Source organism: Echiichthys vipera (genome assembly GCF_963691815.1).
Source record: "Echiichthys vipera genome assembly, chromosome: 2".
Taxonomy (NCBI): domain Eukaryota; kingdom Metazoa; phylum Chordata; class Actinopteri; order Perciformes; family Trachinidae; genus Echiichthys; species Echiichthys vipera.
In genome coordinates, this window is record NC_139827.1 from 1,510,086 (window position 1) to 1,526,637 (window position 16,552).

The 16,552-nt window shown below is 46.2% G+C and overlaps 2 protein-coding genes across 2 annotated transcripts in view; both read left to right on the plus strand.

Moving 5' to 3' along the window:
• ppp3r1b (protein phosphatase 3 (formerly 2B), regulatory s1ubunit B, alpha isoform, b) overlaps positions 1–16,552 on the plus strand; it is a 125,389-nt gene that overhangs the window by 70,526 nt on the left and 38,311 nt on the right. The gene's annotated exons all lie outside the window — the stretch shown is intronic.
• On the plus strand, positions 4,082–16,103 carry spred2a (sprouty related EVH1 domain containing 2a). The gene is made up of 6 exons (XM_083932920.1): positions 4,082–4,211; positions 11,906–12,080; positions 12,874–13,042; positions 13,220–13,284; positions 14,756–14,911; positions 15,006–16,103. The coding sequence occupies exons 1-6, from the start codon at positions 4,186–4,188 to the stop codon at positions 15,681–15,683; spliced, it is 1,269 nt and encodes a 422-aa protein (XP_083789046.1). The 5' UTR covers positions 4,082–4,185; the 3' UTR covers positions 15,684–16,103.

Below are 16,552 nucleotides of genomic sequence, written 5' to 3' on the forward strand. Positions count from 1 at the left end.
GTTTTCTCACTTAAAGGAGCAGAGACTCAGGCGCGCCCCCGCAGCTTCCAAAAGACTTGCAAATGCGCGCGGCCGCGAGGGCAAACACGTCTGGATTGCATAAAGTTTAAAGTCTGAAGTTTTTGATTTGATTTCATTACATTTTAATAATCCTCAGCCCCCAAAGACCAACACCTGTCATTTGGCATCTATTTTTAGTCATTTTGCATCTTTTTGTGCTGGTTTTGCATCTATTTTTAGTTATTTTGCATCTTTTTGTGGTGGTTTTGCATCTATTTTTAGTCATTTTGCATCTTTTTGTGCTGGTTTTGCATCTATTTTTAGTCATTTTGCATCTTTTTGTGGTGGTTTTGCATCTATTTTTAGTCATTTTGCATCTTTTTGTGCTGGTTTTGCATCTATTTTTAGTCATTTTGCATCTTTTTGTGCTGGTTTTGCATCTATTTTTAGTCATTTTGCATCTTTTTGTGGTGGTTTTGCATCTATTTTTAGTCATTTTGCATCTTTTTGTGGTTCCTTTTGTTCAGATTTTGCTACAGAAATATAAACTCATCACAAACTAATAATAATAAAAATCATAAATAAATAAGTGATGATGTGTTTTGTGATGTTTAGGTTTGATCTCCACAGAAACACTTTTTAATGGTTAATAACATTAAACAGACTCATGATATGATGCTGCATAATGTTCCTATGTTATTATAATATTAATAACAGTCATTTATTATTATTATAACATGACTTTGTTTCTTCACTGCTGAAGTTTAAATAGAGAAGAGCCGCTGAACTCTTGGACACGTGCGCCCCCTGGTGTCTGCAAAGTGTATAATAAAGATAACCATTATCATAATATAAAATAACAATAATAAGAAGAAGAAGGAAGAAGAAGAAGAAGAAGAAGAAGAAGAAGAAGGAGAAGAAGAAGAAGAAGAAGAAGAAGAAGAAGAAGAAGAAGAAGAAGAAGAAGAAGAAGAAGAAGAAGAAGAAGAAGAAGAAGAAGAAGAAGAAGAAGAAGAAGAAGAAGAAGAAGAAGAAGAAGAAGAAGAAGAAGAAGAAGAAGAAGAAGAAGAAGAAGAAGAAGAACCGGGGTGAACTCCAACACTGCGGCGCTCAGCCGGGGGTTTGAGAGTCTCCCCACACCCGCCCGGCCCCTCACACCCTGGGCCCCTCCAGAGAAGACCAGGGTCCAGCCCCTATCCAGGAGCACGGGTCCAGATCCAGACTGTGTGTGGAGGTGAGCCCCCCCAGATCTAACTGGGAGCTCCACCTCCCTCACAAGCTCCGGCTCCTTCCCCCACAGAGAGGAGACGCCAGCGGTTCCTGCTGTGAGTGTTGGACCCGCAGGACAGAGTCACTTTATCGTGCTGTCCCGGCCGGGCTCCGTAGCAAACCCGGCCACCAGGCGCTGGCCCCACGCCTGGAGCTAGACCCAGACGGGGGCCAGCGCCCAGCCAGGTCCTGGTCCTGGTCCTGGTTCTGGTCCAGTCCCAGCCTGGTCCTGGTCCTGGTTCAGTCCCAGCCTGGTCCTGGTCCTGGTCCAGTCCCAGCCTGGTCCTGGTCCTGGTCCAGTCCCAGCCTGGTCCTGGTTCTGGTCCAGTCCCAGCCTGGTCCTGGTCCTGGTTCAGTCCCAGCCTGGTCCTGGTCCTGGTCCTGGTCCTGGTCCAGTCCCAGCCTGGTCCTGGTCCAGTCCCAGCCTGGTCCTGGTCCTGGTCCTGGTCCTGGTCCTGGTCCTGGTCCAGTCCCAGCCTGGTCCTGGTCCTGGTCCTGGTCCAGTCCCAGCCTGGTCCTGGTCCTGGTCCTGGTCCTGGTCCTGGTCCTGGTCCTGGCCCTGGTCCTGGTCCTGGTCCAGTCCCAGCCTGGTCCTGGTCCTGGTCCTGGTCAGATGTGTTCATGAACTGATGAAGCCTCTTGGATCAGAGGTGAAACATCTTCCTGACAAAGAACCAAGTCCAGTTGCTTTGGACTGAAACTGTTTTGAGGAGAACGACAGAGAGACTCTTACCTGCTCAGGTGTTCACTGTTCACCTCGTCACGCTGTCGTCACGACTTCAGCTCAAGAGAAAAAGAATTAAAAAATAAAAATCAAGTCAAAATTGAGAGAAAATGTATAAAAAAAAAAGAAATAAGTAATAATAAAAATGATGAAAAAATCTAAATAATGAAAAAAATTAAAAAGTAAAAAATGAAGAAAAAACAATGATGATAAAAATAAAAGAAATAAATAAAATAAATCAAAATGAAGAAAAAACAATAATGATAAAAATAAAAGAAATAAATAAAATAAATCAAAATGAAGTAAAATATAGAAAATTAAAGATAAAAAATTAAAATGAAGGAAAAAAAATGAAAAGAATAAAAAAATAATAATGAAGAAAAAATAAAAAAATAAAAATGATGAAAACTAAAAACTAAAGTAAGTTAAGGTTGGTGCCGCTGCAGCTGCAGTACCTGGACTCGGCCACGCGGTGTCACTGAAACTGTTCCTGAGAGAAAAAGACGACAACAGGAAATTAATATGAATTATTAAAATTCAGTTAAGCTTAATAAACAAAACAAACGTTTATTAATGCCCAGTTATTTATTTATTTCTTCTTAATCAAAATAACGTTTCATTGATTCATTAGTGATTTATTATCATCAGGTGACGTTTCACTTTAACGTCGACGCTGACAACATTTTGATTTTATTTTCATATTAAATATATATATTTATATATAAAAATATATATCTATATATAAATATATATCCATAATGATAATGAACAATAAGGGTAATCAGAACTAAAAACATTCTGCTGCAGTAAAAATCATCAGGAATATTAAAGGATTTATATTCGTGAGAAATACTGAATTAATATTTCATCCAATGATTTCTTTATTATTTTTCACATTTAACAATTTCCACACCTTTAAGAAGATACAAAAATATATTAAGTTATTATTAAACTGATTTTTAAAAGGAAATATTATTATTAATAAAAAATAATAATAATATAAATGAATACATTTGATATTAAAAAATAAGTTAAAAAATAAACAGATAAAATGAAACCATAATAATATTAATAATATAAAAATTAAATATGTAGAAATTAAAAATAAATAGATAAGTATATAAAAAACTGATTTTAAAAGAAAGCATTAATAATAATAATAATAATTATTATTATTATTATTACATAAAAAGAAATAAAAAATAAATTAAAAATAAATAAACGAGTAAATAAATAGATTTTAAAAGGAAACATTACTAATAATAATAATAATAATAATAATAATAATAATATAAAAGAAACTTAAAATAAATAAACGAGTAAATAAATAGATTTTAAAAGGAAACATTAATAATAATAATACAAAAATAAAATATAAAGATATTTTAAATAAATAAGTAAGTAAATAAATGAACAGATTTGAAAAAGAAACATTAATAATAATAATAATAATAATTATATAATAATAAAATATAAATATATTTAAAATGAGTAAATCTAAATAAAAAGTTCAGCTTGTTCACAAACACGTTTCCTTTTCATACAGTGGAGTCAAAATACACAATTATTATTATGATTATTATTATGATTATGATTGTTAATATTATGATATGCTAATAGCACGTGACTCTGCAGTCCTTCGGGTCTGACGTCACACATCCCCCCCCCCCCCTCCTCCTCCTCAGTCCGCTCCGTGAATCCAACATGGAGTGAGGAGGAGATGGGGCTCGTCCGGGGCCGTCCGCACCGACACCAGCGCACCCTTTCCCCTCACCGCAGTCCAGCCCGAGCCGGCGGGGGAGGAGGTAGAGGAGGCGGCGGAGGAGGAGGAAGAGGAGGAAAAGGAGGAGGAGGAAGAGGAGGAGGAGGAGGAGGAAGAGGAGGAGGAGGAGGAGGAGGAAGAGGAGGAGGAGATCTGATGCGCGTCTTCGGATGCGCTCCAGTAACTGAGGAGTGAAAGGAGAAGGAGAGGAGGAAGAGGAGGAGGAGGAGGAGGAGGAGGAGGAGGAGGTGGAGGTGGAGAGGAGGAGATCCGAGAACACATAAGGCACGTCGGGATTCACCAACCGAGCCGAGACCGGGGGGCGCGGGGAGAACCGGACCCGCTGCCGCCGCTGAAGGGCGAGGAATCATGAAGACGCGCTGCGCGGCCGCGGCGGCAGCTCCTTATTACCGGAGGTGAAACGGAAAACATGAGCGAGGACACGCGCCCAGACGAGTGAGTACCCCCTCACCTCATAGCCACCATCATCATTAATAACATTAATAATAATAATATTAATAATAACCCGTGATCTTTAGTATTCTGCTGATTGCGCGCTGCCGCCGCCGCTCTGCGCGCATTGATCCGCGGACACGGAGCGGTGCTGATGTGTTGTTATGGGAAGCGATGAGGGGGTGCACGAGCCCTCCTCCTCCTCCTCCTCCTCCTCCTCCTCCTCCTCGTGGAGAGGTTGGTTGAGGTCGGAGGGGATGATGATGATGATGATGATGATGATGATGATGAAGATGATGCTGGACTCAGGAGCTCCGTGTGCGCGCGTCCTCCTCCTCTGATACAGACCGAGAGGAGCGTCCCCGTCGTGACCCCTGAATCCAGGCCGGCTGTTGTGACTCATCACGGGGCGCGTTTGTCCGCGGGCTCCGGTGTGAGGGGGGGGGGGGGTCCTCCTGCTCAGGTGTTATTAAAGCCGGGCTGATGTGAGTCCATGTCGGTTCTTTAGGATCGTCTCCGCGATCAGAACCGTCGAGTCCGATGGTTCTGATCTGAAATAAGAGACAGAGAAAAGCGGTTCTGTCCAAGTCCAAAGGGTCCGATGACCTCTGACCTCCAGATGTGTGAATGTAAACGGGTTCTCTGGGTCCAGATGAAGGTAAACGGGTTCTCTGGGTCCAGATGGATGTAAACGGGTTCTCTGGGTCCAGATGGATGTAAACGGGTTCTCTGGGTCCAGATGGATGTAAACGGGTTCTCTGGGTCCAGATGAATGTAAACGGGTTCTCTGGGTCCAGATGAATGTAAACGGGTTCTCTGGGTCCAGATGGATGTAAACAGGTTCTCTGGGTCCAGATGGATGTAAACAGGTTCTCTGGGTCCAGATGAATGTAAACAGGTTCTCTGGGTCCAGATGAACGTAAACGGGTTCTCTGGGTCCAGATGAATGTAAACGGGTTCTCTGGGTCCAGACACTGGGTCAGAAGCACCGGGTCAGAACTCCGGTTCTTGGTCCTGAGTGCAGAGTGATGAAGGGCAGCAGGTCACCTGAGCGCCCTTCATCACTCTGCAGGTAAACACATGAGTCATGCTCGCCATGTTTACCCAGAGTGCACCAGGTGTGTGTGTGTGTGTGTGTGTGTGTGTGTGTGTGTGTGTGTGTGTGTGTGTGTGTGTGTGTGTGTGTGTGTGTGTGTGTGTGTGTGTGTGTGTGTGTGGAGACACACTCTTCACATAAAGAAATGAGCTCAGGACACAAATCAGAGAGTAAAAGATAATAAAAGGAGACGGTTAAGTTTAGACACTAAAGGTGACGGTTAAGTTTAGACACTAAAGGAGACGGTTAAGTTCAGACGACTAAAGGAGACGGTTAAGTTTAGACGACTAAAGGAGACGGTTAAGTTTAGACGACTAAAGGAGACGGTTAAGTTTAGACGACTAAAGGAGACGGTTAAGTTTAGACGACTAAAGGAGACGGTTAAGTTTAGACACTAAAGGAGACGGTTAAGTTTAGACGACTAAAGGAGACGGTTAAGTTTCGACACTAAAGGAGACGGTTAAGTTTAGACGACTAAAGGAGACGGTTAAGTTTAGACACTAAAGGAGACGGTTAAGTTTAGACGACTAAAGGAGACGGTTAAGTGTAGTCACTAAAGGTGACGGTTAAGTTTAGACACTAAAGGAGACGGTTAAGTTTAGACACTAAAGGAGACGGTTAAGTTTAGACACTAAAGGAGACGGTTAAGTTTAGACGATTAAAGGAGACGGTTAAGTTTAGACACTAAAGGAGACGGTTAAGTTTAGTCTCTAAAGGAGACGGTTAAGTTTAGTCTCTAAAGGAGACGGTTAAGTTTAGACGACTAAAGGAGACGGTTAAGTTTAGACACTAAAGGAGACGGTTAAGTTTAGTCTCTAAAGGAGACGGTTAAGTTTAGACACTAAAGGAGACGGTTAAGTTTAGACACTAAAGGAGACGGTTAAGTTTAGACACTAAAGAAGACGGTTAAGTTTAGACGACTAAAGGAGACGGTTAAGTTTAGACACTAAAGGAGACGGTTAAGGTTAGACGACTAAAGGAGACGGTTAAGTTTAGACGACTAAAGGAGACGGTTAAGTTTAGTCTCTAAAGGAGACGGTTAAGTTTAGACGACTAAAGGAGACGGTTAAGTTTAGACACTAAAGGAGACGGTTAAGTTTAGTCACTAAAGGAGACGGTTAAGTTTAGACGACTAAAGGAGACGGTTAAGTTTAGACACTAAAGGAGACGGTTAAGTTTAGTCTCTAAAGGAGACGGTTAAGTTTAGACGACTAAAGGAGACGGTTAAGTTTAGACACTAAAGGAGACGGTTAAGTTTAGTCACTAAAGGAGACGGTTAAGTTTAGACACTAAAGGAGACGGTTAAGTTTAGACGACTAAAGGTGACGGTTAAGTTTAGTCACTAAAGGAGACGGTTAAGTTTAGTCTCTAAAGGAGACGGTTAAGTTTAGACACTAAAGGAGACGGTTAAGTTTAGACACTAAAGGAGACGGTTAAGTTTAGTCACTAAAGGAGACGGTTAAGTTTAGTCTCTAAAGGAGACGGTTAAGTTTAGACACTAAAGGAGACGGTTAAGTTTAGACACTAAAGGAGACGGTTAAGTTTAGACACTAAAGAAGACGGTTAAGTTTAGACGACTAAAGGAGACGGTTAAGTTTAGACACTAAAGGAGACGGTTAAGGTTAGACGACTAAAGGAGACGGTTAAGTTTAGACGACTAAAGGAGACGGTTAAGTTTAGTCTCTAAAGGAGACGGTTAAGTTTAGACGACTAAAGGAGACGGTTAAGTTTAGACACTAAAGGAGACGGTTAAGTTTAGTCACTAAAGGAGACGGTTAAGTTTAGACGACTAAAGGAGACGGTTAAGTTTAGACACTAAAGGAGACGGTTAAGTTTAGTCTCTAAAGGAGACGGTTAAGTTTAGACGACTAAAGGAGACGGTTAAGTTTAGACACTAAAGGAGACGGTTAAGTTTAGTCACTAAAGGAGACGGTTAAGTTTAGACACTAAAGGAGACGGTTAAGTTTAGTCACTAAAGGAGACGGTTAAGTTTAGACGACTAAAGGAGACGGTTAAGTTTAGACACTAAAGGTGACGGTTAAGTTTAGACACTAAAGGAGACGGTTAAGTTTAGACGACTAAAGGAGACGGTTAAGTTTAGACACTAAAGGAGACGGTTAAGTTTAGACGACTAAAGGAGACGGTTAAGTTTAGACACTAAAGGAGACGGTTAAGTTTAGACGACTAAAGGAGACGGTTAAGTTTAGTCTCTAAAGGAGACGGTTAAGTGTAGTCACTAAAGGTGACGGTTAAGTTTAGACACTAAAGGAGACGGTTAAGTTTAGACACTAAAGGAGACGGTTAAGTTTAGACACTAAAGGAGACGGTTAAGTTTAGACGATTAAAGGAGACGGTTAAGTTTAGACACTAAAGGAGACGGTTAAGTTTAGTCTCTAAAGGAGACGGTTAAGTTTAGACACTAAAGGAGACGGTTAAGTTTAGACACTAAAGGAGACGGTTAAGTTTAGACACTAAAGAAGACGGTTAAGTTTAGACGACTAAAGGAGACGGTTAAGTTTAGACACTAAAGGAGACGGTTAAGGTTAGACGACTAAAGGAGACGGTTAAGTTTAGACGACTAAAGGAGACGGTTAAGTTTAGACACTAAAGGAGACGGTTAAGTTTAGTCACTAAAGGAGACGGTTAAGTTTAGACGACTAAAGGAGACGGTTAAGTTTAGACGACTAAAGGAGACGGTTAAGTTTAGACGACTAAAGGAGACGGTTAAGTTTAGTCTCTAAAGGAGACGGTTAAGTTTAGACGACTAAAGGAGACGGTTAAGTTTAGACTAAAGGAGACGGTTAAGTTTAGACACTAAAGGAGACGGTTAAGTTTAGACACTAAAGGAGACGGTTAAGTTTAGACACTAAAGGAGACGGTTAAGTTTAGACACTAAAGGAGACGGTTAAGTTTAGACACTAAAGGAGACGGTTAAGTTTAGACACTAAAGGAGACGGTTAAGTTTAGACACTAAAGGAAACGGTTAAGTTTAGACACTAAAGGAGACGGTTAAGTTCCGACGACTAAAGGAGACGGTTAAGTTCAGACGACTAAAGGAGACGGTTAAGTTTAGTCACTAAAGGTGACGGTTAAGTTTAGACGACTAAAGGAGACGGTTAAGTTTAGTCTCTAAAGGAGACGGTTAAGTTTAGACGACTAAAGGAGACGGTTAAGTTTAGACACTAAAGGAGACGGTTAAGTTTAGACACTAAAGGAGACGGTTAAGTTTAGACACTAAAGGAGACGGTTAAGTTTAGACACTAAAGGAGACGGTTAAGTTTAGACACTAAAGGAGACGGTTAAGTTTAGACACTAAAGGAGACGGTTAAGTTTAGCCACTAAAGGAGACGGTTAAGTTTAGACACTAAAGGAGACGGTTAAGTTTAGACACTAAAGGAGACGGTTAAGTTTAGACACTAAAGGAGACGGTTAAGTTTAGACGACTAAAGGAGACGGTTAAGTTTAGTCTCTAAAGGAGACGGTTAAGTTTAGACGACTTAAGGAGTCGGTTGTTGTTGTTGTTGTTGTCGTCTTTGTGACGGTCGAGGAAGTCATTGAGAAGTTTAGCAGAGAGCGAGCAAGACGCCATCTGCTGCTGCTGCTGTGTGTGTGTGTGTGTGTGTGTGTGTGTGTGTGTGTGTGTGTGTGTGTGTGTGTGTGTGTGTGTGTGTGTGTGTGTGTGTGTGTGTTATTGATAACACGTGTGTTCCTGTGGGAGCATTATGTGTAGTTATGTGCTGTGTTTGTCTTTGATGATGGAGCAAACAGACCACCAGAGGCTATTATCTGCTCTCTGGTCAGCGTGTGTGTGTGTGTGTGTGTGTGTGTGTGTGTGTGTGTGTGTGTGTGTGTGTGTGTGTGTGTGTGTGTGTGTGTGTGTGTGTGTGTGTGATGCTGTTTGTCTAAGTGCATCCACACGCTGCTGTTAAAGAGCTCTAAGCAGCCGTTTCATTACTGCGTCCTCTGAGGACAGAGCTGTGTGAGGGCAGGGATGTCCAACTAGCGGTTTGTGGACCAAACTGGGGCCTCATGGAATCACTCTGTGGTCGTCCGCTGCTGCTTCGTACCGACCTCTTATCTGGTCGATTGTGTTTCCGTTAGCGGCTGCAGACACCTGGTGTAGAGGACACGATGTTGATGCCGATGCTTGTTTTTAAAAATGGCGGTTGCAAAGTTTAGGCGCTCTTCTCGGTCCCAATATTCCGAACCCCTGACGTTAGCGGCGCTTTGTTCAAGACTAGTAACGAATCGGCGTGACTTTGGACCCGGTTTTCCTGCCCGAGAGCCGGCCCACGAACCGTCCTGATGTAAAATGGAGTGTAGGAAACAAGGACACCTTTTTTTTTAAGGGACATTTTGCCGTTAGCCGCGCCACCGTTAGCCCTTGTGGTTCGGTTCGGTTCTGTTTCTACGTCCAAAGTCTCAGAGCTGACATTTGCGGACAGACGCGCTGTAACGCTACATAACCAGCGTCGAATGAGTCGACTTACTGCAGCTGGTGTTACGCTAAGAGTCAAGTTAGCCTAGCGTTGTTGCTGTTCGTGGACCAAACAACCGTCCTGAAAAGACGTTTATGAGCGCTGTTACGACCCGATTACTGTCTAAGGGCGCACTCCCACTGTGCCTCCGTACCGTGCCCAAACAAGTTCCACGGCTAAAGTCTGGTTCCTTTGACCAGTGTGAGTGCAACCGTACCACGTCTAGGAGCGGCACACTTGCCGTCCACGGCCCGTTTGGGAGAGGTGGGCTTTAGTAAAGCACGTTTGCACGTGTACGAGCACGAGCGTGCGCACATGTACGAGCACGAGGCCTACGGCGGTTCTGAGGTCATTTCCTGTGCGCCTGTTGGGACGTAGAAAAAAGAAGGAGGGACCATGCGCGGACATTTCAAACAATGGCGGTGAAAGGTTCACGTTGGTGTGATGCGGAGGTGGAGTGTTTACTGCAGATTTGGTCGATGAAAAGATTCAAAAACAGTCGACAAGACGCACAAAAACTCCGAGGTCTACGGAAAGATCTGGAAACAAAGCCACGCATCGCCATGACGTCATCAATGCGTGTGACGTGTTACAGCGTGATGACGTATAGGCAGCAAGAAGCATTCGCCGAGGCCCAGGTAGTGTGAGTACAAACGGGCCTGGAGGGGGGGACAAGGACCCTAAAGCACGGGGCACGGGACGGAGGCACAGTGGGAGGGCGCACTAAAAGCTAAATTGACTGAGTCTCTCACCATGAAGACGTCTGATTGGTCGGAATCGATGTCAGGTGGGGAAAAGCTGTAGCTGAACATGTTGCTGAGCGGTTTAACCACCGAGCATTAGCATTTAGCTTAGCATCGCAGTAAAGTGGATGAGGGTTCCACTGGATTAATGAGACGTGTTGCAAAATAAGCACTTTAGTAGTTAATCGTGTGTGTTTTTACTCCGTCACACATCAACAGTGTTTCTGTTTTCTGCGTCAGAGCAACACGAGGGGTTAAAGGTCATGGTTGAATCTGATTGGTCGCGTCTGAGCCGGTGTCGAGCCGCGGACGGTCGACTTAACGCATCGAGACTTTTATTCTCCGTTACCGTGGAGACAAAAAAGTGAAAGTGAAGGTGTCACTGTTTGCAAATGGAGGATCTCTCATTTTGGAACCAGACTCCAGCGTGTGTGTGTGTGTGTGTGTGTGTGTGTGTGTGTGTGTCACCGCTCACTGCTGGCAAATGCAGTGATGACTCATGCTACACACACACCATCTGTTTGACAGGCAGGCTGAATCACACAGCGGAGGGAAGCAGTGTGTGTGTGAGGGTGTGTGTGTGTGTGTGTGTGTGTGCGTGTGTGTGTGTGTGTGTGCGTGTGTGTGTGTGTGTGTGAGGCCTGTCGTTAACGGAGATCGCAGTGACACTGACCGTGGAAACAGGATGTACGCGAGATGTTGGAGGCAGGCGAGACGGAGAGAGAGAGATTTTTATCTTAAAATGTCCACTTAAAGCTGCATTCTCTCTAATGTCCAGCAGGAGGAGACTCCACTTAAAGCTGCATTCTCTCTAATGTCCAGCAGGAGGAGACTCCACTTAAAGCTGCATTCTCTCTAATGTCCAGCAGGAGGAGACTCCACTTAAAGCTGCGTTCTCTCTAATGTCCAGCAGGAGGAGACTCCACTTAAAGCTGCATTCTCTCTAATGTCCAGCAGGAGGAGACTCCACTTAAAGCTGCATTCTCTCTAATGTCCAGCAGGAGGAGACTCCACTTAAAGCTGCATTCTCTCTAATGTCCAGCAGGAGGAGACTCCACTTAAAGCTGCATTCTCTCTAATGTCCAGCAGGAGGAGACTCCACTTAAAGCTGCATTCTCTCTAATGTCCAGCAGGAGGAGACTCCACTTAAAGCTGCATTCTCTCTAATGTCCACTTAAAGCTGCATTCTCTCTAATGTCCAGCAGGAGGAGACTCCACTTAAAGCTGCATTCTCTCTAATGTCCAGCAGGAGGAGACTCCACTTAAAGCTGCATTCTCTCTAATGTCCAGCAGGGGGAGACTCCACTTAAAGCTGCATTCTCTCTAATGTCCACTTAAAGCTGCGTCCTCTCACTAACTGATGTCTCTGGTCCGTTGCAGTGACAGCTACATTGTGCGCGTCAAAGCGGTGGTGATGACCAGAGACGATTCGAGTGGCGGCTGGTTGGCGCAGGACGGCTGCCTGAGCAGAGTGGGCGTGTGCAGGCTGCGGCCGAGCGAACTCCTGGGACGCAACACCTTCCTCATCCACGGAGAACGCCTCAAAGACAAGCAGGTGGGTGCAGCCGCAGACGGGACTTTAACGAGCCTGATGTGTTTATTCAGGGTGCGTCTCACGTCTCTGAAACTGAATCCGCGCTTCGTTATCTTGCATCTTCGCCGACATGTTTTATGTCGCCCCCCCATGGCGTTGTGGTCTGGAAGGTGAAACCTCAGACTTTGTTAAAGGACGTCCGTTGGCGTCCATGTTTAGACCTTTGGCGTCCATGTTTAGTCCTTTGGCGTCCATGTTTAGTCATTTGGCGTCCATGTTTAGTCCTTTGGCATCCATGTTTAGACCTTTGGAGTCCATGTTTAGACCTTTGGCGTCCATGTTTAGTCCTTTGGCGTCCATGTTTAGACCTTTGGCGTCCATGTTTAGTCATTTGGCATCCATGTTTAGTCCTTTGGCATCCATGTTTAGTCCTTTGGCATCCATGTTTAGACCTTTGGAGTCCATGTTTAGTCCTCTGGCATCCATGTTTAGTCCTTTGGCGTCCATGTTTAGTCCTTTGGCGTCCATGTTTAGACATTTGGAGTCCATGTTTAGTCCTTTGGCGTCCATGTTTAGTCCTTTGGCGTGTCCATGTTTAGTCCTTTGGGATGGCCTAAAAAGGACTAAACATGGACGCCAAAGGTCGTCCTTTAACCTCAAACTTTGCCAAAGGACAACGAAAACAAACCAAAAACACGCCAGTTTCTACAGACGGGTGAATCGGCGTCAGCAGGCTCCGTACCGTTCAGCGATGCGTTCGTGGTTCAGGTCGTCTCATCCTGTGTTTGGGGTGTGATGGGGTTTTGTTCTCCAGGTGATTCTCGAGTGTTTCCTGAAGAAGGACCTGGTCTACACCAAGGCCACGCCCACGTTCCACCACTGGAAGGTGGACAACAGGAAGTGCGCTCTGACCTTCCAGAGCCCGTCCGACGCCAGAGCCTTCGACCGCGGCGTGAGGAAGGCCCTGGAGGACCTGACAGAAGGTACCAAGTCCTTTTCTCATTCCTGCTTCAAGGCAACCGCCCATTGACCCGTCCTCAGTTTGTTGTTTTGCTGTGAAGGTTAAACGACGTTTGGTGCTTTTCTGCTCTGAGTTGATGTTGCTCTTAAACGGGTGACGGTCACTTCCTGTCGTACTGATCCTCCCGTGTGTCCTCCAGGGTCGACCACGTCCTCATCGACGCTGCAGAATGAGGCGGAGCTCGGCGATGACGACGTCTTCACGGTGAGAGACTCTCCCTCCTCTGAACACTCTGGAGACACGTTCAGGACCTGAGGGCGGCAAACCCCGAACCTTCATCTCCATCCACGTGGTTTCACGTTTCACTGAATGTGTGCCCTCCCACTGTGCCTCCGTCCCGTGCCCCGTGCTTTAGGGTCCTTGTCCCCCCCTCCAGGCCCGTTTGTACTCACACTACCTGGGCCTCGGAGAATGCTTCTTGCTGCCTATACGTCATCACGCCGTAACATGTCACACGCATTGATGATGTCATGGCGATGCGTGGCTTTGTTTCCAGATCTTTCCGTAGACCTCGGAGTTTTTGTGCGTCTTGTCGACTGTTTTTGAATCTTTTCATCGAGCAAATCTGCAGTAAACACTCCACCTCCGCATCACACCAACGTGAACCTTTCACCGCCATTGTTTGAAATGTCCGTCTCCTTTAGTGGTCTAAACTTAACCGTCACCTTTAGTGGTCTAAACTTAACCGTCACCTTTTGTAATACATCAGTAATTTCTACAAAATGGTGAAATCTCACCCAGAAAGCACTTAATGGTCCTTCAGGTCTTTGGTTCTCTGGAGTCTGAAGTCTTCGTGTGTGATCCCACTGAGCCTCATCAAAGCTGCAGCTCGTGTCCAAACGGAGGATGACGCATCCCGGCACGCGGCGCTGAGCCCTCCCGGGGCCCGCAGGCCGCAAACCGCCGGGCTGGGATTCATTTAACACAGACCCAATAAAACACAGCCCTGGTTAATCGCACACAGACGAGTGGCAGCGTGGAGCTCAGGTGGTTTCAGAGAGGAGCAGAGATGAGACGCCTCACGGCACGAGCTCCAAAAGAGCTGAGACAACGCTGAGCAAACACGGACGGCATCGTGTCCACGTGCAGGCGTCAGTCCGCGTTTAAAATAAAGACGCTAATCTCCGCTTAGGGAGGAGGGTTGGGGTCGTGGACGGGTCCCAAAACACAGGACTTTCCCCCGGCGACCGGAGTTCGTGTCCCAGTTGTACCAAGACAAACACGACCTTTTTTCTAACTGTAGCCCGTGGAATTAGATGCCACACAGTGCGGTTTCAGCCGTCATGTGTGAACAGGTAAACCAGTGTTTGACGTCACACCGTGCGACGGTAAACAGTCGGTTGTATCCATGGAGACGTGTGGAGCGCTCCAGACGTGACCTGCTGACGGAGGCAGATTTTGCCATTTCATGTAGACAGAGATATAACCGTGGTGTGGACGGGTTTTTTTTAACCATAAAAGTTTGGTTTCAATACCCGTGTCCGTGTGGACGAGGCCTGAGTGTTTGAGATCGAGCGCACCCAACAGGTCACCGATGACGTCGATATTTGGTTGTAGCTCGTGACGTCTGTCCGACATCCATCTGCCATTAAACAAGCGCCCGGTGCTTCAGGTTCACCCCAGAATGAGCCTCGGACCCTTCCTGCGGTCACTCCGTCTCCTCTCTTTCCTCCAGACGGCCACCGATAGCTCGTCCAACTCGTCCCAGAAGAGAGAGCCAGCGATGCACGCGCTGGCCCCGCACAGTTTCTGCGAGGCCCGACGGCACCATTGCATCTTGGGACATTTCTACGAGCAGCACCGGCCCTCGGACCACTACTTCCTGGACCAGGTGAGTAGAGACGGAGCGCGGATTGAAGTGATCTGATGCAAAGTGACTTATTCACAATTTTAAAGCAGACAGAACGTGTGTTGTGTCTCCGCAGGCGGTGCACATGTTCCCTCGTCACGTCAGCTTCCAGGTGGAGGAGGAGGAGATCGTTCGGATCAACCCCCGAGAGCGAACCTGGTTCACCGGCTACGAGGACTACCGCCCCGCCAACTCCACGCGTGACAAACTCGGCCAGCCCGACAACCTCGACGCCTACGTCCACTTCGCCAAGGGTGAGCCGCCCAAACACGACTACAGCTACCCGTACCCGCTGAGCTGCGATGTGAACAAACCCGGCCGCCTGGAGCTGGGCGGCGGACGGCGAGCGGTGGTGGCGGTGCAGCCGCGAGCCCTGCAGCCCAACGGCAAGAGACGGAAGGAGGACGGCGAGCGTTCACGCTGCGTTTACTGTCAGGACATGTTCAACCACGAGGACAACGGGCGGGGCCGCTGCCAGGAAGCGCCCGACCCCATTCAGACCTGCATCAGGCGGGTCAGCTTCATGTGGTGCGCGGACAGCCTGCTGTACCACTGCATGTCCGACACGGAGGGCGATTACTCGGACCCGTGCTCCTGTGACACCGGCGACGAGCGCTTCTGCCTGCGCTGGGCGGCGCTGGTGGGTCTGTCGCTGTTGGCGCCCTGCATGTGCTGCTACGCGCCCCTCAGCGCGTGCTACCGCTGCGGCGTGGCCTGCCACTGCTGCGGCGGGAAACACAAAGCCGTGGGATGACGGACAGCAAGGACTCATGGGAAACTGAGGCCGCTATGATTTTGTTGTTGTTCGTCGTGCCTCAGATTTCCAGAGAGAGAAAAGCTGAACAAAGAATATAAATATATATATATACGAGATATATATATATATATATATGTATAAACAGGTACTTTATATTTTTACACGCGTGTGTTTTAAAGGTTTGAACATGTCGTCTCTTCCGTCAGTATGAATGTTGTCGTGTGTTTCGAGGGAACTGCAGCTGCGAAACACTCAAACCTTACGTTTTGGGACAAACACGACATCATCTCAGTCAACCATGCAGTGAAATTACACCTTAAAGTGTTTGTTTAATAAACGTGGATATCCACTCTCATGTTGTTGGAGTCAGGGCGTCGTTAGCTTAGCTTAGCTTAGCTTAGCATAAACACTGGAAGCGGGAGGAAACAGTTGGTCTGGCTCTGTCCAAAGTTCAAAAATACATCTGTATGCATCATGTGACCACAGAAAACGTCTATTGTTTCATATTCTGCTCCATCGTTTCTATCACGGTGTTGTAACTTTGCAGGCTGAGGTGTGTGTGAAGTTGGAGTGAGAAACCAGAAAACAACCACACACACCAGACGCACGACACACACACACGTGCTCCCTGTGTGAGTCCGACACAGGCCGCAGTGTTTCACTGGGATTCATGAGCGATCGGCTAATTACGCCTGTTCCCTCAGTCGCCAGCTATCAGCAAAGAAAGATCCAAACAAAACACATTAATGTTGAACAACAACACTTTAAATAAGAAATCAGAAATCACTCAGGAACTGGGACCATGCATCTTTTACACTGTCGCCTCACAACAAGAGGGTTCCTGGTTCAAATCCCTGCTGGGGCCC